Here is a 27,659-nt window from a genome sequence, read left to right on the forward strand (position 1 = left end):
AGTTGCTGGGTTTATCCTTACACCCTTTTTTGAACAAGGGTCTAACATTTGCAATTCTCCAGTCCTCTGGCACCACCCCCATATCTAAGGATGTTTGGAAGATTATGGCCAGTACCTCCGCAATTTCCACCCTTACTTCCCTCAGCAACCTAGGATGCATCCCATCCGGACCGGGTGACTTATCTACTTTTAAGTACAGCTAGCCTTTCAAGTACCTCTTCTTTATCAATTTTTAGCCCATCTAGAATCTCAACGATACCTTCCTTTACTGTGACACTGGCAGCATCTTCTTCCTTGGTAAAGACAGATGCAAAGTACTCATTTAGTACCTCAGCCATCCCCTCTGCCTCCATGAGTAGATCTCCTTTATGTTCCCTAATCGGCCCCACCCCTCCTCTTACTACCCATTTACTGTTTACAGCCTGTAGAAGACTTTTGGATTCCCTTTTATGTTGTCGCCAGTCTATTCTCATACTCTCTCTTTGCCCCTCTTATTTCCTTTTTCACTTTCCCTCTGAACTTTCTATATTCTGCCTGGTTCTCAATTGTGTTATCAACCTGACATCTGTCATATGCCCCTTTTTACTGTTTCATCTTACTCTCTATCTCTTTTGTCATCCAGGGAGCTCTGGCTTTAATTGTCCTCCTTTCTCCCTCGTGGGAATGTACCCAGACTGTACCCGAACCATCTCCTCTTTAAAGGCCGCCCATTGTTTAAATACACTTTAGCCTGCCAATCTTTGATTCCAATTTACCCGGGCTAGATCTGTTCTCATCCCACTGAAATTGGCCCTCCTCCAATTGAGTATTTTTACTTTAGAGTGGTCCATGTCCTTTTCCATAGCTAATCTAAACCTTATGATACTATGATCGCTGTTCCCTAAATGTTCCACCACTGACACTTGCTCCACTTGGCCCGCCTCCTTCCTCAGAACCAGATCCAGCAATGCCTCCTTCCTCATTGGGCCGGAAAAGTACTGGTTAAGAAAGTTCTCCTGAACACACTTCAAAAATTCCTCCCCCTCCTATTATTACTATCCCAGTCTATATTAGGATAGTTGAAGTCCCCCAGTTATCACGACTCTATGGCTTTTGCACCTCTCTGTAATTTCCTTGCAAATTTGCTCCTCTATCTCCTTCCCACTGGTTGGTGGCTTATAGAATAAACCCAGTAGTGTAATGGCACCTCTATTGTTTCTTACCTCTAACCAAATAGATTCTGTCCTTGACCCCTCCAGGACATCCTCTCTCTCCAGTACTGCAATATTCTCCTTAATCAATACTGTCACTCCACTCCTTCCTTTCTTGCCCTATTTTTCCTGATAGGGATTAGAGTGGGACTTGAACCCCTAACTTTCCGACTCAGAGGCAAGAGTGCTACCCGCTGAGCCACAATGCTACATAGTGCTATTAAGCCAGCAAGTCGCTGAGCTGCAGCCGAGGACTGGCCCAGCGATACAGAGAATGTGACAGAGTGCTGTTACTTGGCTCTGTCGTCGTGCACAGAAAGCCCCGAGGACAGCTCTCCTTAGAGCAGAGAAGGTAAAGGGGAGATTTAATTGAGGTGTTCAAAATTATGAGGGCTTTTGATTGAGTAAATAAGGAGAAACTGTTTCCAGTGGCAGGAGGGTTGGTAACCAGAGGAGACAGATTTAAGGGAATTGGCAAAAGAGCCAGAGGCAACATGAGGAGTATGTTTTTTTATGCAGTGAGTTGTTCTGATCTGGAATGCATTGCCTGAAAGGGTGGTGGAAGCAGATTCAATAATAACTTTCAGAAGGGAATTGGATAAATACTTTGAAAAGGAAAAATTTGCAGGGCTTTGGGAAAAGAGCAGGGGAGAAGGACTAATTGGATAGCTCTTCCAGAGTGCTGGCACAGGCACAATGGGCCAAATGGTCTCCCTCTGTGTTGTATGATTGTATGAATCTATGACCGAGTCTTGACTGTGGGGATTGGATCTGCCTGTATCGGGGGGGAACACTGTGCGTATCTGTTGGTGGGAGTTTGTGTGAGAGGTACAATGTATGTGGTAGAGTTTATTCTGTGTTGTCAGGCCAGCTTTTATCAGTCAACGCCTGGTTCAGCTGTTCTATTTTCCTGCCTCTTTCGTTTTGAGCTCTTTACTCAGATTCTTTTATTGTGAGCTGGTATTGTCTAAACCCTTGTTTTTTTGTTCCTCGTCTGGGAAGCCATTAATTTGATCCCAGCATGGTGCTGCAAAAAAGACTTATCACATCCCTCAAACCTCCCAAGTGCGTCAAGCAACAAGCAACTTTTAAACCAATGTTGGTATGTCGTGAAATTGGCAGCCAATTTGCACACAGCAAGACCCCAGAAGCAGCAATGAGATGGGAATCTGTTTTCATGGTTTTTGTTCAGGGATATGTGTTGGCAAGGACAGTGGGAGAAGTTTCCTTGCTCTTCTTCGAATCGTGCAGTGGGATCTTTAACATCCACCTGAGAGGGCAGACGGGGCCTCAGTTTAATGTCTCATCCGAAAGACGGCCCCTTCAACAGTGCGTAAGAACATAAGAAATAGGAGTAGGAGTAAAGATGTCTTACTGCAGTTTTTCAGGGCCTTGGTGAGACCACACCTGGAGTATTGTGTGCAGTTTTGGTCTCCTTACCTAAGAGAGGATATACTTGCCATAGAGGGAGTGCAGCGAAGGTTCACCAAACTGATGCCTGGGATGGCAGGACTGTCATATGAGGAGAGATTGGGTCGACTCGGCCTGTATTCACTCGTGTTTAAAAGAATGAGAGGGGATCTCATTGAAACATACAAAATTCTGACAGGGCTAGACAGACTGGACGCAGGGAGGATGTTTCCCCTGGCTGGGGAGTCCAGAACGAGGGGTCACAGTCTCAGGATACGGGGTAGGACATTTAGGACTGAGATGAGGAGAAATTTCTTCACTCAGAGGGTGGTGAACCTGTGGAATTCTCTACCACAGAAGGCTGTGGAGGCCAAGTCACTGAATATATTTAAGAAGGAGATAGATAGATTTCTAGACACAAAAGGCATCAAGGGGTATGGGGAGAGAGCGGGAATATGGTATTGAGATAGAGGATCAGCCATGATCATATAGAATGGCGGAGCAGGATCAAAGGGCCGAATGGCCGACACCTGCTCCTATTTTCTGTGTTTCTATGTTTCAAGGCCGACGGCCCCTTGAGCCTGCTCCGCCATTTAATAAGATCATGGCTGATCTTTGACCTCAAATCCACCTTTCCGCCCGATCCCCATATCCCTTGATTCCCTTAGAGTCCAAAAATCTATCACTCTCAGTCTTGAATATACTCAACGACTCAGCATCATAGTCCTCTGGGGTAGAGAATTCCAAAGATTCACCACCCTCTGAATGAATAAATTCCTCCTCATCTCAGTCCAAAATGGCCGACCCATTAACCTGCGACTATGCCCTCTAGTTCTCGACTCTCCAGCCAGGGGAAACGGCCTCTCAGCATCTACCCTGTCAAACCCTCAAAGAATTTTATACGTTTCAGTGATGAGCACTGATCCTTGCGGCACCCCACTAGTTACAGCCTGCCAACCTGTAAATGACCCGTTTATCCCTACTCTCTGTTTTCTGCCCTTTAACCAATCCTCTATCCATGCTAATATATTACCCCCAACCCCATGAGCCCTTACCTTGTGTAACAACCTTTTATGTGACCGAATGCCTTTTGAAATTCCAAATATACTCCATCCACTGGTTCCCCTTTATCTACCCTGCTAGTTATATCCTTAAAAAACTCTCATAAATCTGTCAAACACAATTTGCCTTTCATAAAACCATGTTGACTCTGCCTAAACATATTATGATTTTCTAAGTGCCCTGTTACCACTTCCTTAATAATGGATTCCAGCATTTTCCTGATGACTGATTTCAGGCTAACTGGCCTGCAGTTCCCTGTTTTCTCTCTCTCCCTCCTTTCTTGAATAGCTAGCTTCCAATCCACTGGGACCATTCTAGAATCTAGGGAATTTTGGAAGATCACAACCAATGCATCCACTATCTCTGCAGCTTCCTCTTTTAGAACCCTCGGATGTAAGAACATAAGAACATAAGAAATAGGAGCAGGAGTAGGCCAATCGGCCCCTCGAGCCTGCTCCGCCATTCAATAAGATCATGGCTGATCTGGTCCTAACCTCAAATCTAAAATCATGTCCAATTTCCTGCCTGCTCCCCGTAACCCCTAATTCCCTTTACTTCTAGGAAACTGTCTATTTCTGTTTTAAATTTATTTAATGATGTAGCTTCCACAGCTTCCTGGGGCAGCAAATTCCACAGACCTACCACCCTCTGAGTGAAGAAGTTTCTCCTCATCTCAGTTTTGAAAGAGCAGCCCCTTATTCTAAGATTATGCCCCCTCGTTCTAGTTTCACCCATCCTTGGGAACATCCTTACCGCATCCACCCGATCAAGCCCCTTCACAATCTTATATGTTTCAATAAGATCGCCTCTCATTCTTCTGAACTCCAATGAGTAGAGTCCCAATCTACTCAACCTCTCCTCATATGTCCGCCCCCTCATCCCCGGGATTAACTGAGTGAACCTTCTTTGTACTGCCCCGAGAGCAAGTATGTCTTTTCTTAAGTATGGAGACCAAAACTGTATGCAGTATTCCAGGTGCGGTCTCACTAATACCTTATATAACTGCAGCAATACCTCCCTGTTTTTATATTCTATCCCCCTAGCAATAAAAGCCAACATTCCGTTGGCCTTCTTGATCACCTGCTGCACCTGCATACTAACTTTTTGATTTTCTTGCACTAGGACCCCCAGATCCCTTTGTACTGCAGTACTTTCCAGTTTCTCGCCATTGAGATAATAACTTGCTCTCCGATTTTTCCTGCCAAAGAGCATAACCTCACATTTTCCAACATTGTATATGCATCTGCCAAATCTCCGCCCACTCACCCAGCCTGTCTATATCCCCTTATAGGTTTTTTATGTCCTCCTCACTCTCTACTTTCCCTCCCATCTTTGTATCATCTGCAAACTTTGATATATTACACTTGGTCCCCTCCTCCAAATCGTTAATATAGATTGTAAAGAGTTGGGGACCCAGCACCGACCCCTGCGGAACACCACTGGCTACTGGTTGCCAGTCCGAGAATGTACCATTTATCCCAACTCTCTGCTTCCTGTTAGATAACCAATCCTCCACCCATGCCAGAATATTACCCCCAATCCAGTGATTCTTTATCTTGAGCAATAATCTTTTATGTGGTACCTTGTCGAATGCCTTCTGGAAGTCTAAATACACTACATCCACTCGTTCCCCTTTATCCACTCTGTACGTTATATCCTCAAAGAACTCAAGCAAATTTGTCAGACATGACTTCCCCTTCGTAAAGCCATGCTGACTTTGTCCGATTAAATTATGTTTATCCAAATGTTCCGCTACTGTCTCCTTAATAATAGACTCCAAAATTTTACCCACCACAGATGTTAGGCTAACTGGTCTATAATTTCCAGCCTTCTGCCTACTACCCTTTTTAAATAAGGGTGTTACATTAGCAGTTTTCCAATCTGCCGGGACCTTTGCCGAGTCCAGAGAATTTTGGAAAATTATTACCAAAGCATCCACAATCCCTCCTGCCACTTCCCTCAAGACCCAGGGATGTAAGCCATCAGGTCCAGGGGATTTATCCGCCTTGAGTCCCATTAATTTACTGAGTACCAATTCCTTAGTGATTTTAATCGTATTTAGCTCCTCTCCCCCTAGAGCCCCCTGTTTGTCCACTGTTGGGATATTCTTAGTGTCCTCTACCGTAAAGACTGAAACAAAATATTTGTTCAGCATTTTTGCCATCTCCATGTTTCCCACCATTAATTTCCCGGTCTCATCCTCTAAGGGACCTACGTTTGCCTTAGCCACCCTTTTTCTTTTTATATAACTGTAGAAACTCTTGCTATCTGTTTTTATATTTTTTGCTAATTTATTTTCATCATCTATCTTCCCTTTCTTAATCAATCCTTTCGTTACTTTTTGCTGTCTTTTGAAGACTTCCCAATCTTCTATCCTCCCACTAAGTTTGGCTAGCTTATATGTCCTTGTTTTTAGTCGGATACTATCCTTAATTTCTTTACTTAGCCACGGATGGCTGTCATTTCTTTTACACCCTTTTTTCTTCAGTGGAATATACTTTTTTTGAAATTTGTAGAATAACTCCTTGAATGAACACCACTGTTCATGTACCGTCTTACCCTTTAATCTATTTTCCCAGTCCACTTTAATCAATTCCGCTCTCATACCATCATAAACTCCTTTATTCAAGCTCAGTACACTTGTTTGAGAACCAACCTTCTCACCCTCTAATTGGATATGGAATGTAACCATGTTATGGTCACTCATTCCAAGGGGATCCTTAACTAGGACATTATTAATTAATCCTGGCTCATTACACAGGACCAGGTCCAAGGTTGCTTGCCCCCTTGTAGGATCAGTTACATACTGCTCAAGAAATCCATCCCTAATACACTCAATAAACTCTTCCTCAAGGCTGCCCTGCCCAATTTGATTTGTCCAGTTAATATGATAGTTAACATCCCCCATAATTATAGCTGTTCCCTTATTACATGCCCCGACTATTTCATGATTAATACTTCTTCCAGCAGAGTTACAACTATTAGGAGGCCTATATACTACGCCCACGAGTGTTTTTTTCCCCTTATTCCTTATCTCTACCCAAACTGTTTCATTATCCTGATCCTTTGTCCCAATATCTTTTCTCTGTATTACAGTGATTCCTTCCCTTATTAACATAGCCACCCCACCTCCCCTTCCTTCCTGCCTGTCCTTCCTGATTGTTAAATACCCTGGCATATTTAATTCCCAGTCGTTGTCACCCTGCAGCCATGTTTCTGTAATGGCCACAAGATCATACCCATACGTCGTTATTTGTGCCGTTAACTCGTCCATTTTGTTACGAATGCTATGTGCATTCAGATAAAGAACTTTCAAATATGTTTTGTGACACTTAGTTCCTGCTTTTTCCTTTTTTAACACTTTACCTTTTACTCCATACCTTCTGTCCCTTCCTGACACGCTTTCCTCTGTCTCCCTGCTCAGGTTCCCAACCCCCTGCCACAGCTTTGATACTGGGTTAATCGCCTTGCACCTTCTAGTTTTCATTTTATCAGTCGTGCCTAAAGTACACTTTCTTTCCGCTGGTCTACGCTTTTCCCTTTCACTTGTTCTTGAACAACTGTTTGTACTATTTGTATTGTAGATTTCCCCTGGGTCTTCCCCTCTCTTGCTGCTCTCAACTTTATTCCCTTCTGACTCCCTGCTTAGGTTCCCATCCCCCTGCCACTCTAGTTTAAACCTTCCCCAACACCACTAGCAAACACCCCCGTGAGGACATTGGTCCCGGTCCTGCTCGGGTGTAACCCGTCCCGCTTGTACAGGCCCCACCTTCCCCAGAACCGGTCCCAATGTCCCAGGAATCTAAATCCCTCCCTCCTACACCATCCCTGCAGCCATGCATTCATCCTGTCTATTCTCCTGTTCCTATACTCACTAGCATGTGGCACTGGTAATAATCCTGAGATCACTACCTTTGAAGTCCTGCTTTTTAATTTATCTCCTAACTCCTTAAATTCACCTTGCAGGACCTCATCCCTTTTTTTACCTATGTCGTCGGTACCGATATGGACCACGACTACTGGCTGTTCACCCTCCCCCTCCAGAATGTCCTGCAGCCGCTCCGTGACATCCTTGACCCTAGCACCAGGGAGGCAACATACCATCCTGGAGTCACGTTTGCGCCACAGAAACGCCTATCTGTTCCCCTTACAATTGAATCCCCTATCACTATAGCCCTGCCACTCTTCTTCCTCCCCTCCTGTGCAGCAGAGCCACCCGTGGTGCCCCGAACCTGGCTCTTGCTGCTTTCCCCTGATAAGCCATCTCCCCCAACAGTATCCAAAGCAGAATATCTGTTTGAGAGGGAGATGGCCCCAGGGGACTCCTGCTCTACCTGCCTAGTCCTTTTACTCTGCCTGGCGGTCACCCATTTCCTTTCTGCCTGAATAATCTTTACCCGCAGTGTGACCACCTCACTGAACGTGTTATCGACGATAGTCTCAGCATCGCGGATGCTCCACAGTGAATCCACCCGCAGCTCCAGCTCCGAAAGACGGTTGGCCAGTAGCTGCAGCTGGACACACTTCCTGCACACATGGTCGCCAGGGACACTGGTAGTGTCCATGACTTCCCACATAGTACAGGAGGAGCAAATTACGGGTGCGAGCTCTGCTGCCATGACTTGCCTTAGACTCTCATCAGGTAGATCATCAGGTCCAGGGGATTTATTGGCTTTTAGTCCCATTAGTTTCTCAAGTACTTTTTCTCTACTGATATTAATTACTTCAAATTCCTCCCTCTCATTAACCCCTTGGTTCTCCACTATTTCTGGTTTGCTTTTTGTGTCATCTTCTGTGACGATAGATACAAAATATTTGTTTAACGCATCTGCCATTTCCTGATTCCCCATTATAATTTCTCCTGTCTCAGCCTCTCGGGGACCAACGTTTACTATTGCTATTCTCTTCCTTTTTACATACTTGTAGAAGCTCTTACAATCTGTTTTTATATTTCTTTTTCATGGAACTGTGGGCTAAGTTACAATAAAACCAGGTAACATAACCACATTTATAATTAACTAATTAACTAAACTTAAGGTCTGCAGGTTTTATAGCAGGTAGTGTTTTTTTTTAGTGAACCTAGGTCCCTAGTATAGTTAACATTTTCTAATTTCAACGTAATTTAAAAGGGGTAACTAAGCTAAGGCAAGTCATGGCAGCAGACCTCGCACCCGTGATATGCCCCTCCTGCAAGATGTGGGAAGTCATGGACACTACCAGTGTCCCTGCCGACCATGTGTGCAGGAAGTGTGTCCACCTGCAGCTACTGACCGATCGTATCTCGGAGCTGGAGTTGCGGGTGGATTCACTGTGGAGCATCCGCGATGCAGAGAAACTCGTGGATAGCACGTTTCGTGAGTTGGTCACACCGCAGGTAAAGGGTGTACAGGCAGGAAGTGAATGGGTGACCACCAGGCAGAGTAAGAGGTGCAGGCAGGTAGTGCAGGGGTCCCCTGTGGCCATCCCCCTCTCAAACAGGTATACCGTTTTGGATGCTGTTGGGGTGATGGCTCACCAGGGGAAAGTAACAGTGGCCAGGTTCATGGCACCGTGGCTGGCTCTGCTGCACAGGAGGGCAGGAAAAAGAGTGGCAGAGCTATAGTGATAGGGGACTCGATTGTAAGGGGAATAGACAGGCGTTTCTGCGGAGACAACCGAGACTCCAGGATGGTATGTTGCCTCCCTGGTGCAAGGGTCAGGGATGTCTCGGAGCGGCTGCAGGACATTCTGGAGGGGGAGGGTGAACAGCCAGTTGTCATGGTGCATATAGGTACCAACGATATAGGTAAAAAACGGGATGAGGTCCTACAAGCTGAATTTAGGGAGTTAGGAGTTAAACTAAAAAGTAGGACCTCAAAGGTAGTAATCTCAGGATTGCGACCAGTGCCACGGGCTAGTCAGAGTAGGAATGACAGGATAGCTAGGATGAATACGTGGCTTGAGAGATGGTGCAAGAGGGAGGGATTCAAATTCCTGGGCCATTGGAACCGGTTCTGGGGGAGGTGGGACCAGTACAAATTGGACGGTCTGCATCGGGGCAGGACTGGAACCAATGTCCTAGGGGGAGTGTTTGCTAGTGCTGTTGGGGAGGGTTTAAACAAATGCGGCAGGGGGATGGGAACCGATGCAGGAAGTCAGTGGGAAGTAAAGTGGTGACAGAAACAAAAGGCAGTAAGGGAGAGTGTACAAAACATGACCGGACAGATGGTCTGAGAAAGCAGGGCAAAGACCAAGGGAAGTCCAGATTAAACTGCATTTATTTCAATGCAAGAAGTCTGATGGGCAAGGCAGATGAACTCAGGGCATGGATGGGTACATGGGACTGGGATGTTGTAGCTATTACTGAAACATGGCTGAGGGAGGGGCAGGACTGGCAGCTCAATGTTCCAGGGTACAGATGCTATAGGAAAGATATGGAGATGCCGGTGATGGACTGGGGTTGACAATTGTAAACAATTTTACAACACCAAGTTATAGTCCAGCAATTTTATTTTAAATTCACAAGCTTTCGGAGGCTTCCTCCTTCGTCAGGTAAATGTTCAGGAGCTCCTTGAAGTCTACGCATTTATACATCACAGAACAATACATGGTGTTTACAGACTGCCCCTGCAACTGCCCGTTGCCAAGGCAATCACCGTGTTCAGACAGAGTGATAGCCAAGTAATTGATAGCCAAGTTCCGCACCCATGAGGACGGCCTCAACCGGGATCTTGGGTTCATGTCACGCTACACGTAACCCCACCAGTGAACAAATGTTATCTGTTTTTAATATAATGGGTCATTTGCTGGCTTTCTCTGCCTTCCGGATGTTTCTGCCTCTCTGTTTTTTTTCCTGTTTGTTTTTTTGTTGAATGTGTATTCGGGGGTTCTGCAGGTGACACCTCTCTGTCTGAACACGGTGATTGCCTTGGCAACGGGCAGTTGCAGGGGCAGTCTGTAAACACCATGTATTGTTCTGTGATGTATAAATGCGTAGACTTCAAGGAGCTCCTGAACATTTACCTGACGAAGGAGGAAGCCTCCGAATGCTTGTGAATTTAAAATAAAATTGCTGGACTATAACTTGGTGTTGTAAAATTGTTTACAATAGGAAAGATAGAGCAGGAGGTAAGAGAGGAGGGGGAGTTGCGTTCTTGATTAGGGAGAACATCACGGCAGTAGTGAGAGGGGATATATCCGAGGGTTCGCCCACTGAGTCTATATGGGTAGAACTGAAAAATAAGAAGGGAGAGATCACTTTGATAGGATTGTACTACAGACCCCCAAATAGTCAACGGGAAATTGAGGAGCAAATATGTAAGGAGATTACAGACAGCTGCAAGAAAAATAGGGTGGTAATAGTAGGGGACTTTAACTTTCCCAACATTGACTGGGACAGCCATAGCATTAGGGGCTTGGATGGAGAGAAATTTGTTGAGTGTATTCAGGAGGAATTTCTCATTCAGTATGTGGATGGCCCGACCAGAGAGGGGGCAAAACTTGACCTCCTCTTGGGAAATAAGGAAGGGCAGGTGACAGAAGTGTTAGTGAGGGATCACTTTGGGACCAGTGATCATAATTCCATTAGTATTAAGATAGCTATGGAGAAGGATAGGTCTGGCCCAAAAGTTAAAATTCTAAATTGGGGAAAGGCCAATTTTGATGGTATTAGACAGGAACTTTCAGAAGTTGATTGGGAGAGTCTGTTGGCAGGCAAAGGGACGTCTGGTAAGTGGGAGGCTTTCAAAAGTGTGTTAACCAGGGTTCAGGGTAAGCACATTCCTTATAAAGTGAAGGGCAAGGCTGGTAGAAGTAGGGAACCTTGGATGACTCGGGAGATTGAGGCACTAGTCAAAAAGAAGAAGGAGGCATATGACATGCATAGGCAGCTGGGATCAAGTGGATCCCTTGAAGAGTATAGAGATTGCCGGAGTAGAGTTAAGAGAGAAATCAGGAGGGCAAAAAGGGGACATGAGATTGCTTTGGCAGATAAGGCAAAGGAGAATCCAAAGAGCTTCTACAAATACATAAAGGGCAAAAGAGTAACGAGGGAGAGAGTAGGGCCTCTTAAGGATCAACAAGGTCATCTATGTGCGGAACCACAAGAGATGGGTGAGATCCTAAATGAATATTTCACATCGGTATTTACGGTTGAGAAAGGCATGGCTGTTAGGGAACTTGGGGAAATAAATAGTGATGTCTTGAGGAGTGTACATATTACAGAGAGGGAGGTGCTGGAAGTCTTAACGCGCATCAAGGTAGATAAATCTCCGGGACCTGATGAAATGTATCCCAGGACGTTATGGGAGGTTAGGGAGGAAATTGCAGGTCCCCTAGCAGAGATATTTGAATCATCGACAGCTACAGGTGAGGTGCCTGAAGATTGGAGGGTAGCAAATGTTGTGCCTTTGTTTAGGAAGGGCGGCAGGGAAAAGCCTGGTAACGACAGACCGGTGAGCCTGACATCTGTAGTGGGTAAGTTGTTAGAGGGTATTCTGAGAGACAGGATCTACAGGCATTTGGAGAGGCAGGGACTGATTAGGAACAGTCAGCATGGTTTTGTGAGTGGAAAATCATGTCTCACGAATTTGATTGAGTTTTTTGAAGGGGTAACCAAGAAGATAGATGAGGGCCGTGCAGTGGACGTGGTCTACATGGACTTTAGCAAAGCCTTTGACAAGGTACCGCATGGTAGGTTGTTACATAAGGTTAAATCTCACGGGATCCAAGGTGAGGTAGCCAATTGGATACAAAATTGGATTGACGACAGAAGACAGAGGGTGGTTGTAGAGGGTTGTTTTTCAAACTGGAGGCCTGTGACCAGCGGTGTGCCTCAGAGATCGGTGCTGGGTCCGCTGTTATTTGTTATTTATATTAATGATTTGGATGAGAATTTAGGAGGCATGGTTAGTAAGTTTGCAGATGACACCAAGATTGGTGGCATTGTGGACAGTGAAGAAGGTTATCTAGGATTGCAACGGGATCTTGATAAATTGGGCCAGTGGGCCGATGAATGGCAGATGGAGTTTAATTTAGATAAATGTGAGGTGATGCATTTTGGTAGATCAAATCGGGCCAGGACCTACTCCGTTAATGGTAGGGCGTTGGGGAGAGTTATAGAACAAAGAGATCTGGGAGTACAGGTTCATAGCTCCTTGAAAGTGGAGTCACAGTTGGATAGGGTGGTGAAGAAGGCATTCAGCATGCTTGGTTTCATTGGTCAGAACATTGAATACAGGAGTTGGGATGTCTTGTTGAAGTTGTACAAGACATTAGTAAGGCCACACTTGGAATACTGTGTACAGTTCTGGTCACCCTATTATAGAAAGGATATTATTAAACTAGAAAGAGTGCAGAAAAGATTTACTAGGATGCTACCGGGACTTGATGGTTTGACTTTTCGGGAGAGGTTGGATAGGCTGAGACTTTTTTCCCTGGAGAGTAGGAGGTTAAGGGGTGATCTTATAGAAGTCTATAAAATAATGAGGGGCATAGATAAGGTAGATAGTCAAAATCTTTTCCCAAAGGTAGGGGAGTCTATAACGAGGGGGCATAGATTTAAGGTGAGAGGGGAGAGATACAAAAGGGTCCAGAGGGGCAATTTTTTCACTCAAAGGGTGGTGAGTGTCTGGAACGAGCTGCCAGAGGCAGTAGTAGAGGCGGGTACAATTTTGTCTTTTAAAAAGCATTTGGACAGTTACATGGGTAAGATGGGTATAGAGGGATATGGGCCAAGTGCAGGCAATTGGGACTAGCTTAGTGGTATAAACTGGGCGACATGGACATGTTGGGCCGAAGGGCCTGTTTCCATGTTGTAAACTTCTATGATTCTATGATTCTAGTTTACTTTCATATTCTATTTTCTCCCTTTTTATCAATTTTTTGGTTGTCCTTTGCTGGTTTCTAAAACTCTCCCAATCCTCAGGCTTACCACTCTTCTTGGTAACATTATAGGCCTCTTCTTTTAATCGAATACTGTCCTTAACTTCTTCAGTTAGCCACTGATGGATCATTTTTCCCCTGGAGTTTTTATTTCTCAATGGAGTGTATGTTCGTTGAGAATTATGAAATATCTCTTTAAATGTTTGCCATTGCTTAAGTACTGTCACACCTTTTAATTTAATTTCCCAATGTACCGTAGCACTCCCTCAGTACTGACCCTCCGACAGTGCGGCGCTCCCTCAGTACTGACCCTCCGACAGTGCAGCGCTGCCTCAGTACTGACCCTCCGACAGTGCGGCGCTGCCTCAGTACTGACCCTCCGACAGTGCGGCGCTCCCTCAGTACTGACCCTCCGACAGTGCGGCGCTCCCTCAGTACTGACCCTCCGACAGTGCGGCGCTCCCTCAGTACTGACCCTCCGACAGTGCGGCGCTCCCTCAGTACTGACCCTCCGACCGTGCAGCGCTCCCTCAGTACTGACCCTCCGACAGTGCAGCGCTCCCTCAGTACTGACCCTCCGACAGTGCAGTGCTCCGAGTATTGACCCTCTGACAGTGCCACACTCCCTCAGTACTGACCCTCTGACAGTGCAGCGCTCCCTCAGTACTGACCCTCCGACAGTGCGGCGCTCCCTCAGTACTGACCCTCCGACAGTGCGGCGCTCCCTCAGTACTGACCCTCCGACAGTGCGGCGCTCCCTCAGTAGTGACCCTCTGACCGTGCGGCGCTCCCTCAGTACTGACCCTCCGACAGTGCAGCGCTCCCTCAGCACTGACCCTCCGACAGTGCAGTGCTCCGAGTATTGACCCTCTGACAGTGCCACACTCCCTCAGTACTGACCCTCTGACAGTGCAGCGCTCCCTCAGTACTGACCCTCCGACAGTGCAGTGCTCCGAGTATTGACCCTCTGACAGTGCCACACTCCCTCAGTACTGACCCTCTGACAGTGCGGCGCTGCCTCAGTACTGACCCTCCGACAGTGCAGCGCTCCCTCAGTACTGACCCTCCGACAGTGCAGCGCTCCCTCAGTACTGACCCTCCGACAGTGCAGTGCTCCGAGTATTGACCCTCTGACAGTGCCACACTCCCTCATTACTGACCCTCTGACAGTGCAGCGCTCCCTCAGTACTGACCCTCTGACAGTGCAGTGCTCTCTCAGTACTGACCCTCTGACAGTGCAGTGCTCTCTCAGTACTGACCCTCTGACAGTGCAGCGCTCCCTCAGTACTGACCCTCTGTCAGTGCAGTGCTCTCTCAGTACTGACCCTCTGACAGTGCGGCGCTCCCTCAGTACTGACCCTCTGACAGTGCCACACTCCCTCAGTACTGACCCTCTGACAGTGCAGTGCTCTCTCAGTACTGACCCTCTGACAGTGCAGTGCTCCCTCGGTACTGACCCTCTGACAGTGCAGTGCTCTCTCAGTACTGACCCTCTGACAGTGCAGCGCTCCCTCAGTACTGACCCTCTGTCAGTGCAGTGCTCTCTCAGTACTGACCCTCTGACAGTGCGGCGCTCCCTCAGTACTGACCCTCTGACAGTGCCACACTCCCTCAGTACTGACCCTCCGACAGTGCAGCGCTCCCTCAGTACTGACCCTCTGTCAGTGCAGTGCTCTCTCAGTACTGACCCTCTGACAGTGCGGCGCTCCCTCAGTACTGACCCTCTGACAGTGCCACACTCCCTCATTACTGACCCTCTGACAGTGCAGTGCTCTCTCAGTACTGACCCTCTGACAGTGCGGCGCTCCCTCGGTACTGACCCTCTGACAGTGCAGTGCTCCCTCAGTACTGACCCTCCGACAGTGCAGTGCTCCCTCAGTACTGACCCTCTGATAGTGCAGTGCTCCCTCAGTACTGACCCTCCGACAGTGCAGTGCTCCCTCAGTACTGACCCTCCGACAGTGCAGTGCTCCCTCAGTACTGCACTGAAGTGTCAGCCTAGATTTTGGGCTCAAGTCTCTGGTGTGAACCCATGACCTGACTACAAGGCGAGAGTGCTACCCACTGAGCCAAGCTGACAATACTATGTCATGAGTAAGACTCCCTATTTTTGATCCTTTGGCTCGCCCCACACCACACATCACCTGTGGGTAAGAGTGGGCAGGGTAACCTGCAGCTCGCTGCTCAGAGAATGGGATCAGCCTGTGCAGCTGCTGTCTGTGGAGGGGCTGAGGACAGGGGGGAGGGGGTCCTGACAGCTTTGTGTTTTAATGATGAGAAATGGAGACGGCTTTTAAAAATAAATGAGTTGCAGTGAGTGACCGCAGGACTCTGTCAGGTATTGGTGACTGAGGATGAGTGTTTGCTGCTGCTTATAGTAATTGTGATGAGGTCACCTTTACTGGAGTGCAGTGGGGAGATCCTGTCGATATACAGAATACTGGGGTGAGGGGAAGAGATTGTAGGCAGTCAGTGTAACGCTGATAATAAAGAACACGGTGTTAGTGTGTGACCCGTTAATCAATTAATTATAGAAAGGTTACAGAATGGAAGGAGGCCATTTGGCCCATCGAGTCTGCAAAAGCAATCCAGGTAGTCCCACTCCCCCTCCCTATCCCCGTTGCCCTGCACATTTTTTCGTTTCAAGTACTTATCCAGTTCCCTTTTGAAGGCCATGATTGAATCTGCCTCCTCCACCCCCTCAGGCAGTGCATCCTAACCACTCGCTGTGTAAAAATGTTGAAAGTATTCTATTCTCTAGTATATTAAGTGTTTAAATCTGTTTGTTTTTAAGTTTACAGTATTTGTGTAAGCTTTGTGATCCTGCCTCCCTCTCCACTGCAACTCTTTCATCTCATCTGGTGTGGGGTCTGGGCACAGTGTGGGTACAGTGTGGGGTCTGGGCACAGTGTGGGTACAGTGTGGGGTCTGGGTTGAGTCTGGATACAGTGTGTGGTTTGGGCACAGTCTGGATACAGTGTGGGGTCTGGGTCGAGTCTGGGGAATGGGTATAGGCTGTGTCTGGGCGCGGCCTGGGTCTGTGTCTGGGCGCCCTGGGTCTTGGTGCGGCCTCGGCCTTGGTCTGGGTGCGGCCTCGGTCTATGTCTATGTCTGGGTCTGTATCCGTGTCTGGGCGCGGCCTCGGTCTGTGTCTGGGCGCGGTCTATGTCTATGTCTGGGTGCGGCCTTGGTCTGTGTCTATGTCTGGGTCTGTGTCTGGGCGCGTGTCTGGGTGCGGTTTGGGTCTTTGTCTGGGCGCGGCCTCGGTCTGTATCTGGGCGTGGCCTCGGTCTGTGTCTATGTCTGGGTCTGGGTCTGGGCGCGGTCTATGTCTGGGTCTGTGTGCGGTCTCGGTCTGTGTCTGTGTCTGGGTCTGTGTCTATGTCTGGTTTGGGTCTTTGGGCGCGGCCTCGGTCTGTGTCTATGTCTGGGTCTGTGTCTGGGCGTGGTCTATGTCTGTGTCTGGGCGCGGTCTATGTCTGGGTCTGTGTGCGGTCTCGGTCTGTGTCTATGTCTGGGTCTGTATCTGTGTCTGGGCGCGGTCTATGTCTGGGTCTGTGTCTGGGCGCGGTCTATGTCTGGGTCTGTGTGCGGTCTCGGTCTGTGTCTATGTCTATGTCTGGGTCTGTATCTGTGTCTGGGCGCGGTCTATGTCTGGGTCTGTGTCTGGGCGCGGTCTATGTCTGGGTCTGTGTCTGGGCGCGGTCTATGTCCATGTCTGTATCTGTGTCTGGGCGCGGTCTGGGTCTGTGTGACGGGCTCACTACAACCAGTAGCTGCAGTGGTTGCCGCGCATGTGTAGAGGGGGCTCCGGCCGGAGGGTGTGGACAGGGGGAGAGACCGAGACCGGGGATCCGGGGGAGAAGAGCGGGAGAGCGGGGCGGAGAGGTGAGCGGGGCCGCGGGAGACCGGGGACCAGAGGTGAGATGAGCGGGGCCGGGCTGGGGAAGTTGCCTCGTCCCCATTGCAGAAACTTCTGAGCGTTTGCAGGAGAGGCGCCCGGGAGGAGGGCAGGCGGTCCCCGGACCCCCGGGAGGAGGGCAGGCGGGTCCCCGGACCCCCGGGAGGAGGGCAGGCGGTCCCCGGACCCCCGGGAGGAGGGCAGGCGGTCCCCGGACCCCCGGGAGGAGGGCAGGCGAGTCCCCGACCCCCGGGAGGAGGGCAGGCGGTCCCCGGACCCCCGGGAGGAGGGCAGGCGGTCCCCGGACCCCCGGGAGGAGGGCAGGCGGTCCCCGGACCCCCGGGAGGAGGGCAGGCGGTCCCCGGACCCCCGGGAGGAGGGCAGGCGGTCCCCGGACCCCCGGGAGGAGGGCAGGCGGTCCCCGGACCCCCGGGAGGAGGGCAGGCGGTCCCCGGACCCCCGGGAGGAGGGCAGGCGGGTCCCCGACCCCCGGGAGGAGGGCAGGCGGGTCCCCGACCCCCGGGAGGAGGGCAGGCGGCCCCCGGGAGGAGGGCAGGCGGTCCCCGGGCCCCCGCTGTGCCTGTGCCCTGAGCTTGTGGAAGGGGCTCGGGCTCTACTTGCTGCCTGTCCCGCGGGGAGAGTTTGCGGGAGCCCCAGCCTGTTGGGCAGCCTCTCCCTGGCGGCCCAGACCCTGGGCTCCGGGACAGGGCAGCGCCCGGGCTGCAAGAGGAGGAGGGCAGAGGCGCTCGGTCAGCGAGGGTGAAGACAGACTCCCCTCTCCACACCTCTCACCACCTCAGGACGTCCCAAAGCTTCACAGACAATGAAGTACTTTTTTTTGAAGTGCAGTCACTGTTGTAATGTGGGAAACGCAGCTGCCGATTTGCACACAGCAAGATCCCACAAACAGTAATGTGATAATGACCAGATAATCTGTTTTAGTGATGTTGGTTGAGGGATAAATATTGGCCCAGGACACCGGGGAGAACTCCCTCCTCTTCTTCGCAATTGTACTACACCGGAGAGGGCAGACGGGGCCTCAATACTGACCCTCCGACAGTGCGGCGCTCCCCCGGTACTGACCTTCCGACAGTGCGGCGCTCCCCCGGTACTGACCTTCCGACAGTGCGGCGCTCCCCCGGTACTGACCTTCCGACAGTGCGGCGCTCCCCCGGTACTGGGCGCTCCCCCGGTACTGACCCTCCGACAGTGCGGCGCTCCCCCGGTACTGACCCTCCGACAGTGCGGCGCTCCCCCGGTACTGACCCTCCGACAGTGCGGCGCTCCCCCGGTACTGACCCTCCGACAGTGCGGCGCTCCCCCGGTACTGACCCTCCGACAGTGCGGCGCTCCCCCGGTACTGACCCTCCGACAGTGCGGCGCTCCCCCGGTACTGACCCTCCGACAGTGCGGCGCTCCCCCGGTACTGACCCTCCGACAGTGCGGCGCTCCCCCGGTACTGACCCTCCGACAGTGCGGCGCTCCCCCGGTACTGACCCTCCGACAGTGCGGCGCTCCCCCGGTACTGACCCTCCGACAGTGCGGCGCTCCCCCGGTACTGACCCTCCGACAGTGCGGCGCTCCCCCGGTACTGACCCTCCGACAGTGCGGCGCTCCCCCGGTACTGCACTGGAGTAAAGTGTCAGGAGATGGGCAGGAGCTGCGTTTGTCTTGCGGGGTCCCCGTGCAACGATTTGGAGCCCCTGCATTTTACGAGACAATTTCGATTCATGGGACACTGGCACCAGTACTGGGGAAGGAAGGAGCTGTTCCGTTGGGACGGGCTCTACTTAAACCGGGCTGGGACCAGCGTCCCAGCAAATCGAATCACCAGGGCTGTAGCGAGGGCTTTAAACTAAAAGGGAGGGGAGGGATCAGGTCAGGGGAAATTAATCAGGAGAGTCAAGGCAACAGAACAGTGTAGTGATTTGGGTAAAGATAAGCAGAGTGTGGCAGGATGGGACAGAGAGCTTACCGTTAATAAAGCATCAACAAGTAAGGTCAAAGCAGGAAAAAATGGTAAAAAGTCAATTAAAGGCTCTTTATCTGAATGCATGGAGTATTCGTAACAAGATAGATGAATTCATTGCACAAATAGAGATAAAAAGCCATTACAGAGACATGGTTGCAAAATGACCAGGATTGGGAACTAAATATTCCAGGGTACATGACGTTTAGACAGGGAGAATGGAACAGGAGGAGGTGTAGCCCTAATAATAAAGAATGATATAAGGACAGTGGTGAGAAAGGATCTCGGCTCGGAAGATCAGAAAGTAGAATCAGTATGGGTGGAAATAAGAAATAACAAGGGGCAGAAAACACTGGTGGGAGTAATTTATAGGCCCCCCTAATAGTAGTAATACTATTGGACAGAGTATTAATCATGAAATAATAGGAGCTTGTAACAAAGGTAATGCAGTAATCATGAGGGACTTTAAACTTCATATAGACTGGGCAAATCAAATTGGCAAAGGTAGTTTGGAGGATGAATTTATGGAATGCATTTGAGACAGTTTCCGAGAGTAATACATCATGGAATCATCCAGAGAACAGGCTATTTTAGATCTTATATTATGTAATGAGACAGGGTTAATTAGTAATTTCACAGTAAAGGATCCTCTGGGGAAGACTGATCGTAATATGATAGAATTTCACCTTGAGTTCGAGAGATGTACTTAAGTCAGAAACTGGAGTCTTAAACTTAAATAAAGCCAATTATATAGGTATGAGAGGCGAGTTGGCTAAGGTAGATTGGGAAATTAGATTAAAGGGTTTGACGGTTGAAAAGCAATGGCAAACATTTAAAGAAATATTTCAATGTTCTCAACAAATATACATTCCATTGAGAAATAAAAACTCCACGGGAAAAGTGAACCATCCGTGGCTAACCTAAGAAAAGTATTAGATTAAAAGAAGAGGCATATAATGTTGCCAAGAAGAGCAGTAAGCCTGAGGATTGGGAGGGTTTTAGAAACTAGCAAAGGACAACCAAAAAATCGATTAAAAAGAGAGAAAATAGAATATGAAAGTAAACTAGCAAGAAATATAAAAACAGATTGTAAGAGCTTCTACAAGTATGTAAAAAGGAAGAGAGTAGCAAAAGTAAACTTTGGTCCCCGAGAGGCTGAGACAGGAGAAATTATAATGGGGAATCAGGAAATTGCAGATGCGTTAAACAAATATTTTGTATCTGCTTCACTGTAGAAGACACAAAAAACATACCAGAAATAGTGGGGAACCAAGGGTCTAATGAGAGTGAGGAACTGAAAGTAATTAATATCAGTAGAGAGATTGTAGGAACTTGAGAAACTAATGGGACTAAAAGCTGATAAATCCCCTGGACCTGATGGCCTACATCCGAGGGTTCTAAAAGAGATGGCTGCAGAGATAGTGGATACATTGGTTGTGATCTTCCAAAATTCTCTAGATTCTGGAATGGTCCCAGTGGATTGGAAGGTAGCAAATGTAACCCCGTTTATTCAAGAAAGGAAGGAGAGAGAAAACAGGGAAATACAGGCCAGTTAGCCTGACATCAGTCGTTGGGAAAATGCTGGAATCCATCATTAAGGAAGGGGTAACAGGGCATTTAGAAAATCATAATATGATTAGGCAAAGTCAACATGGTTTTCTGAAAGGGAAATTGTGTTTGACAAATCTATTCGAGTTTTTTGAGAAGATCTACCCTGCTAGTTACAAAGGGGAACCAAGATAAGGGGTCGGCCATCTAAGACTGAGATGAGGAGGAATTTCTTCACTCAGAGGGTTGTGAATCTTTGGCATTCTCTACCCCAGAGGGCTGTGGATGCTGAGTCATTGAATATATTCAAGGTTGAGATGGATAGATTTTTGGACTCTAGGGGAATCAAGGGATTACGGGGATTGGGCAGGAAAGTGGAGTTGAGGTCGACGATCAGCCATGATTTGATTGGCGGAGCAGGCTCGAGGGACCGAATGGCCTACTCCTGCTCCTATTTCTTATGTTCTTATATCAAATACTAGCTACTTAATCTGATGTCTAACCCGCACACATACGATCATGAAAAGGCAGGTTTGCAATGGGATTAAATATTGGGAAGACTGAAGCCATTGTCTTTGGTCCCTGCCACAAACTTCGTTCCCTGGCTACTGTTTGCAACCTCTGCGTCCTATTTGACCCTGAGATGAGCTTTTGATCCCATATCCGCTTCATCACCAAGACCGCCTACTTCCACCTCCATTACATCGTCCGTCTCCGCCCCCGCCTCAGCTCATCTGCTGCTGAAACCCTCATCCGTGCCTTTGTTACCTCCAGACTGGACTATTCCAATGCTCTCCTGGCCGGCCTCCCACCTTGCACACTCCGTAAACTTGAGCTCATCCAAAACTCTGCTGCCCGAATCCTAACTTGCACCAAGTGCCTTTGGTCATTTTACTACGTTAAAGGTGCTATATAAATGCAAGTTATTGTTGGGTGATATAATGGTGACAGAATACTGAAGGCTGAGTTACACCCATTGTGTGGGTCCTTTCACTGGATGTGCTGGGGCCCCTGACTGGCTCAGAGCAACAGGCCATTCCATGAGTTGCACGCTCTTACGGGGGAGATTTCTGCGTGAAATTGTGCTCACGTTCTCCATACGCAGCTTTATGGTTTTCCTGCGTGAATTCTCCCCCTCCCCCGGTGACGCCAAGCTTGAGTTTTAAAAGCCTGTAGATTGGCGCAGGAAGGAGGTGAGGGGCTCCACTGTTTTTTTAAAAAAAATAACATTTTATTACTCTGAGTGCTGGTTTACGATGTGCTGCTTGTACCTTTGGGCTGAATCTCCTGATCAGGTTGAACTCCCTTTCAGCTGTCAGCCTGCCTCAGCTGCCCTCTGCACTCCTGGGTTTAACTGCGGGGAGGTTAAAAACCAGTTCATCGCAGTCTCCCTTTTAACATCAAATGATTGTTTCTGCGGGTGACCTGATTGTGGGATTTATTCATGGGCTGCATTAACTGTCAAAGCATTTAGCAACTCCCTTTAGGAACCCGAATCTTGCTCCGTGTGTGTTATATACTGAGCTGGACCTAACCTGGAAGTGAGTTTTTTTTAATGGCCCCCTTTCTACCCAACTCTCCCTGTGTGCTGGCACTGATTCCCTGCTGAGTTTTAGTTTGTTCCTGAGTGCTGTCCAGTTCCTGGTATCTCAGTCACATTGGGAGCCCAGACAGTGTCGGAAAACACAACCGCCGAGCCCACGCTTTTCAGCGCAAATCACTGGTTAGAGCATCAGGTGCCAGAGATCTGGCTGGGTCCAGCCCTGAGATTGGCTAACTCGGCACAGACCCAGGGTCGCTCTGGGACCTGTGCATCTACCAGCTGAGCAGTTTAGGGAGTGCTTCCAGGACAGTGTTAAAGGCTCTGTGCCAATCTCTGGAGCCCTGCAGCTGATCATAAATCGCACAAGCTTCACTCTCAGCCATGACCTCATCGGATCGACTACCTCCCACGTGTCTGCAGTCTCTTCTTCCTGAGGATTTAATTTATAAATGTTACCTCACATTTTCTGTTTCAGTTATTGGAGACAGCTGCAGGGTACCTCTTCCGCTCGAGCGGGGAGTGTCCAACCACTTTGTATTCCTGGGGCACTTGTGAGCGGCATTTAAATCTCTCTCTTCATTAATCTCCGTATATCTCGAGCTGCGAACACCCCCAGCCCTTGACGTTGTTATTTAGAATTTAACCACCAATGAGGCGACTGACTGCGCTAACAGCATTTTCTAAAGCCCCCAAACCCACACATTTCAAGCAGGACAAACCAGTGAGCAGAAATAGAAAGGTAGCATTGAGTTAGGGTGGGCTGGTTTGCCGGGGCTGCAGGCTCTGTGGGGCCTGTAGGCTGCAGTCAGGGCACATCCCTTGCTGCAGAGTCTGGCCCAGAGTTTGGGGGAGGAGGGAGAGGAATGAAGGCGCAGTATAGAAAGAAAACTTGCAGTTCTGTAGCGCCTTTGACAACCTCAGGACAACCCAAATCGCTTTACAGCCAGTGAAATACTTTTGAAATGCAGTCACTGTTGTAATGTAGGAAATGCGGCAGCCAATTTGCACACAGCAAGATCCCACAAACAGCAATGTGATAATGACCAGATAATCTGTTTTAGTGACGTTGATTGATAAATATTGGCCAGGACACTGGGAAGGATTCCCCTGCTCGTCTTCGGATACTGCCCTGGCTGGGATCTGGGGGTGGGTGGAGTGGAGGGGGGGGAACAGAGGCTTCGAGAAAGGCCTGAGAATGCTGCTCCTCATTCTGATTGGCTGATCTCCAGTTTGAGACTGTGTTTGTTTTTTAATTTCTGGAACTTTCATAAGCTTGATATATTTCAGAACCTAACAGGAGCCTGCATTTATATAGCGCCTTTAACGTAGTGAAACGTCCCAACGTACTTCACAGGACCGTAATCAGATAAAAATTGACATCGAGCCAAAGAAGGAGCCAGTAGGGCAGGTCAACGAGGTAGGTTTTAAGGAGCTTCTTAAAGGAGGAGAGAGAGGCAGAGAGGTTTAGGGAGGGAATTCCAGAGCTTAGGGCCCAGGAAGCTGAAGGCACGGCCGCCATTGGTGGAGGGATGAAATTTGGGGATAGGCAAGAGGCCAGAATTGGAGGAGTGCAGAGATCTCAGGGTGTTGTAGGGCTGGAGGAGGTTACAGAGATAGGGAGGGGTGAGACCATGGAGGGATTTGAGCACAAGGATGAGAATTTTAAAATCGAGACATTCCTGGACCGGGAGCCAATGTAGGTCAGCAAGCACAGGGGGTGATGGGAGAATGCGCCTTCGTGCGAGTTAGGATATGGGCAGCAGAGGTTTAGATGAGCTGATGTTTATGGAGGGTGGAAGATGGGAGGCCGGCCAGGAGAACATTGGAATAGTCGAGTCTGGAGGTAACAAAGGCACGGATGAGGGTTTCAGCAGCAGATGGGCTGAGGCAGGGGTGGAAACAGACGATGTTATGGAGATGGAAGTAGGCGGTCTTGGCGATGGAGAGTTTATTGGATCGGAAGCTTAGCTCAGGGTGCAGAAGTTGCAAACAATTTGGTAAAGCCTGAGACAGTGGCCAGGGAGAGGGCTGGAGTCGGTGGCAAGGGAACAGAGTTTGTTGGTGGGGGAGGGGGGCCGTAGACAATGGCTTTGGTCTTCATAATATTGACCAATTCAATTTGGGGGCAAAGGGAGAGAGAAACCGATTATCGGTTACCGGGTAATGTTCACTTGGGGAATGAGCCCACACTGGAGTGTTCTCAGCTCTGTAGTACAAACGGTGCTGGTACATGTCTCTCAGGTCTGTACTACAAGTGGTGCTGGTACATGTCTCTCAGGTCTGTCCTACGAGCGGTGCTGGCACGTGTCTCTCAGGTCTGTACTACGAGCGGTGCTGGTACATATCTCTCAGGTCTATAGTACAAACGGTGCTGGCACATGTCTCTCAGGTCTGTAGTACGAGCGGCGCTGGTACGTGTCTCTCAGGTCTGTAGTACGAGCGGCGCTGGTACGTGTCTCTCAGGTCTGTAGTACGAGCGGCGCTGGTACGTGTCTCTCAGGTCTGTAGTACGAGCGGCGCTGGTACGTGTCTCTCAGGTCTGTAGTACGAGCGGCGCTGGTACGTGTCTCTCAGGTCTGTAGTACGAGCGGTGCTGGCACGTGTCTCTCAGGTCTGTACTATGAGCGGTGCTGGTACGTGTCTCTCAGGTCTGTACCACGAGCGGTGCTGGTACGTATCTCTCAGGTCTATAGTACAAACGGTGCTGGCACGTGTCTCTCAGGTCTGTACTACGAGCGGTGCTGGTACGTGTCTCTCAGGTCTGTAGTACGAGCAGTGCTGGTACATGTCTCTCAGGTCTGTAGTACGAGTGGTGCTGGTACGTGTCTCTCAGGTCTGTAGTACGAGCGGTGCTGGCACGTGTCTCTCAGGTCTGTAGTACGAGCGGTGCTGGCACGTGTCTCTCAGGTGTGTAGTACGAGCGGTGCTGGTACGTGTCTCTCAGGTCTGTAGTACGAGCGGTGCTGGTACGTGTCTCTCAGGTCTGTAGTACGAGCGGTGCTGGTACGTGTCTCTCAGGTCTGTAGTACGAGCGGTGCTGGTACGTGTCTCTCAGGTCTGTAGTACGAGCGGTGCTGGTACGTGTCTCTCAGGTCTGTAGTACGAGCGGTGCTGGTACGTGTCTCTCAGGTCTGTAGTACGAGTGGTGCTGGTACGTGTCTCTCAGGTCTGTAGTACGAGCGGTGCTGGTACGTGTCTCTCAGGTCTGTAGTACGAGCGGTGCTGGTACGTGTCTCTCAGGTCTGTACTACGAGCGGTGCTGGTACATATCTCTCAGGTCTATAGTACAAACGGTGCTGGCACATGTCTCTCAGGTCTGTAGTACGAGCGGTGCTGGTACGTGTCTCTCAGGTCTGTAGTACGAGTGGTGCTGGTATGTGTCTCTCAGGTCTGTAGTACGAGCGGTGCTGGTATGTGTCTCTCAGGTCTGTAGTACGAGTGGTGCTGGTACGTGTCTCTCAGGTCTGTAGTACGAGTGGTGCTGGTACGTGTCTCTCAGGTCTGTAGTACGAGCGGTGCTGGTACGTGTCTCTCAGGTCTGTAGTACGAGCGGTGCTGGTACGTGTCTCTCAGGTCTGTAGTACGAGTGGTGCTGGCACGTGTCTCTCAGGTCTGTAGTACGAGCGGTGCTGGCACGTGTCTCTCAGGTGTGTAGTACGAGCGGTGCTGGTACGTGTCTCTCAGGTCTGTAGTACGAGCGGTGCTGGTACGTGTCTCTCAGGTCTGTAGTACGAGCGGTGCTGGTACGTGTCTCTCAGGTCTGTAGTACGAGCGGTGCTGGCACGTGTCTCTCAGGTCTGTAGTACGAGTGGTGCTGGTACGTGTCTCTCAGGTCTGTAGTACGAGCGGTGCTGGCACGTGTCTCTCAGGTCTGTAGTACGAGCGGTGCTGGCACGTGTCTCTCAGGTGTGTAGTACGAGCGGTGCTGGTACGTGTCTCTCAGGTCTGTAGTACGAGCGGTGCTGGTACGTGTCTCTCAGGTCTGTAGTACGAGCGGTGCTGGTACGTGTCTCTCAGGTCTGTAGTACGAGCGGTGCTGGTACGTGTCTCTCAGGTCTGTAGTACGAGCGGTGCTGGTACGTGTCTCTCAGGTCTGTAGTACGAGCGGTGCTGGTACGTGTCTCTCAGGTCTGTAGTACGAGCGGTGCTGGTACGTGTCTCTCAGGTCTGTAGTACGAGTGGTGCTGGTACGTGTCTCTCAGGTCTGTAGTACGAGCGGTGCTGGTACGTGTCTCTCAGGTCTGCAGTACGAGCGGTGCTGGTACGTGTCTCTCAGGTCTGTACTACGAGCGGTGCTGGTACATATCTCTCAGGTCTATAGTACAAACGGTGCTGGCACATGTCTCTCAGGTCTGTAGTACGAGCGGTGCTGGTACGTGTCTCTCAGGTCTGTAGTACGAGTGGTGCTGGTATGTGTCTCTCAGGTCTGTAGTACGAGCGGTGCTGGTATGTGTCTCTCAGGTCTGTAGTACGAGTGGTGCTGGTACGTGTCTCTCAGGTCTGTAGTACGAGTGGTGCTGGTACGTGTCTCTCAGGTCTGTAGTACGAGCGGTGCTGGTACGTGTCTCTCAGGTCTGTAGTACGAGCGGTGCTGGTACGTGTCTCTCAGGTCTGTAGTACGAGTGGTGCTGGTATGTGTCTCTCAGGTCTGTAGTACGAGTGGTGCTGGTACGTGTCTCTCAGGTCTGTAGTACGAGCGGTGCTGGTATGTGTCTCTCAGGTCTGTAGTACGAGTGGTGCTGGTACGTGTCTCTCAGGTCTGTAGTACGAGTGGTGCTGGTATTTGGCTCTGAAAACCTCTTGTTTCCTTTCAGGACCTGCTGTTGGTGAGATTGGGTTCTGACTGGCCAGGCGTCGTTTCTGGTGGACATTTCTTTGGACCCACTTCAGATTAACGCATTCAGATTGTCTTCTACACCTGGGGTCAAACAGGAGCAGAGTTGGAGCAGTTGGGACCAGAGAAACAGGATGGACGACATCTTCACCCAGTGCCGGGAAGGCAACGCGGTCGCTGTTCGGCTCTGGCTGGACAACACTGAGAATGACCTGAACCAGGGGTGAGTGCCAGACTCTGGGCCCTCGGTGATGGGCGCCCAGCCCTCCCTCCAACTGTCTGAGCAGCGTTAGTTTACAACTTTCTGGTGTTGAGAAATGATGATGCGACAGGGAAAGGCG

The 27,659-nt window shown here is 49.5% G+C and overlaps 2 protein-coding genes across 3 annotated transcripts in view; both read left to right on the forward strand.

The window, feature by feature from the left end:
- The window catches only part of ilk (integrin-linked kinase), a 97,721-nt gene that overhangs the window by 15,143 nt on the left and 54,919 nt on the right, over nucleotides 1–27,659 (forward strand). Inside the window, exons 1-2 of one of the 2 annotated variants that reach the window (XM_067985556.1) lie at nucleotides 17,358–17,411; nucleotides 27,299–27,541. In XM_067985556.1, the coding sequence (XP_067841657.1) occupies nucleotides 27,453–27,541 (89 nt within the window). In that variant the 5' untranslated portion in view covers nucleotides 17,358–17,411; nucleotides 27,299–27,452. Of the gene's footprint in view, nucleotides 1–17,357; nucleotides 17,412–27,298; nucleotides 27,542–27,659 lie in introns of those variants that run through there. The other variant, XM_067985554.1, reaches the window with a different exon arrangement.
- Nucleotides 15,614–18,187, forward strand: LOC137322622 (uncharacterized). The gene is made up of 2 exons (XM_067985528.1): nucleotides 15,614–15,617; nucleotides 17,514–18,187. Exons 1-2 carry the CDS (start codon nucleotides 15,614–15,616, stop codon nucleotides 18,185–18,187), a joined length of 678 nt encoding a protein of 225 aa, XP_067841629.1.

Source organism: Heptranchias perlo, chromosome 6 (assembly GCF_035084215.1).
Source record: "Heptranchias perlo isolate sHepPer1 chromosome 6, sHepPer1.hap1, whole genome shotgun sequence".
Classification (NCBI taxonomy): Eukaryota; Metazoa; Chordata; class Chondrichthyes; order Hexanchiformes; family Hexanchidae; genus Heptranchias; species Heptranchias perlo.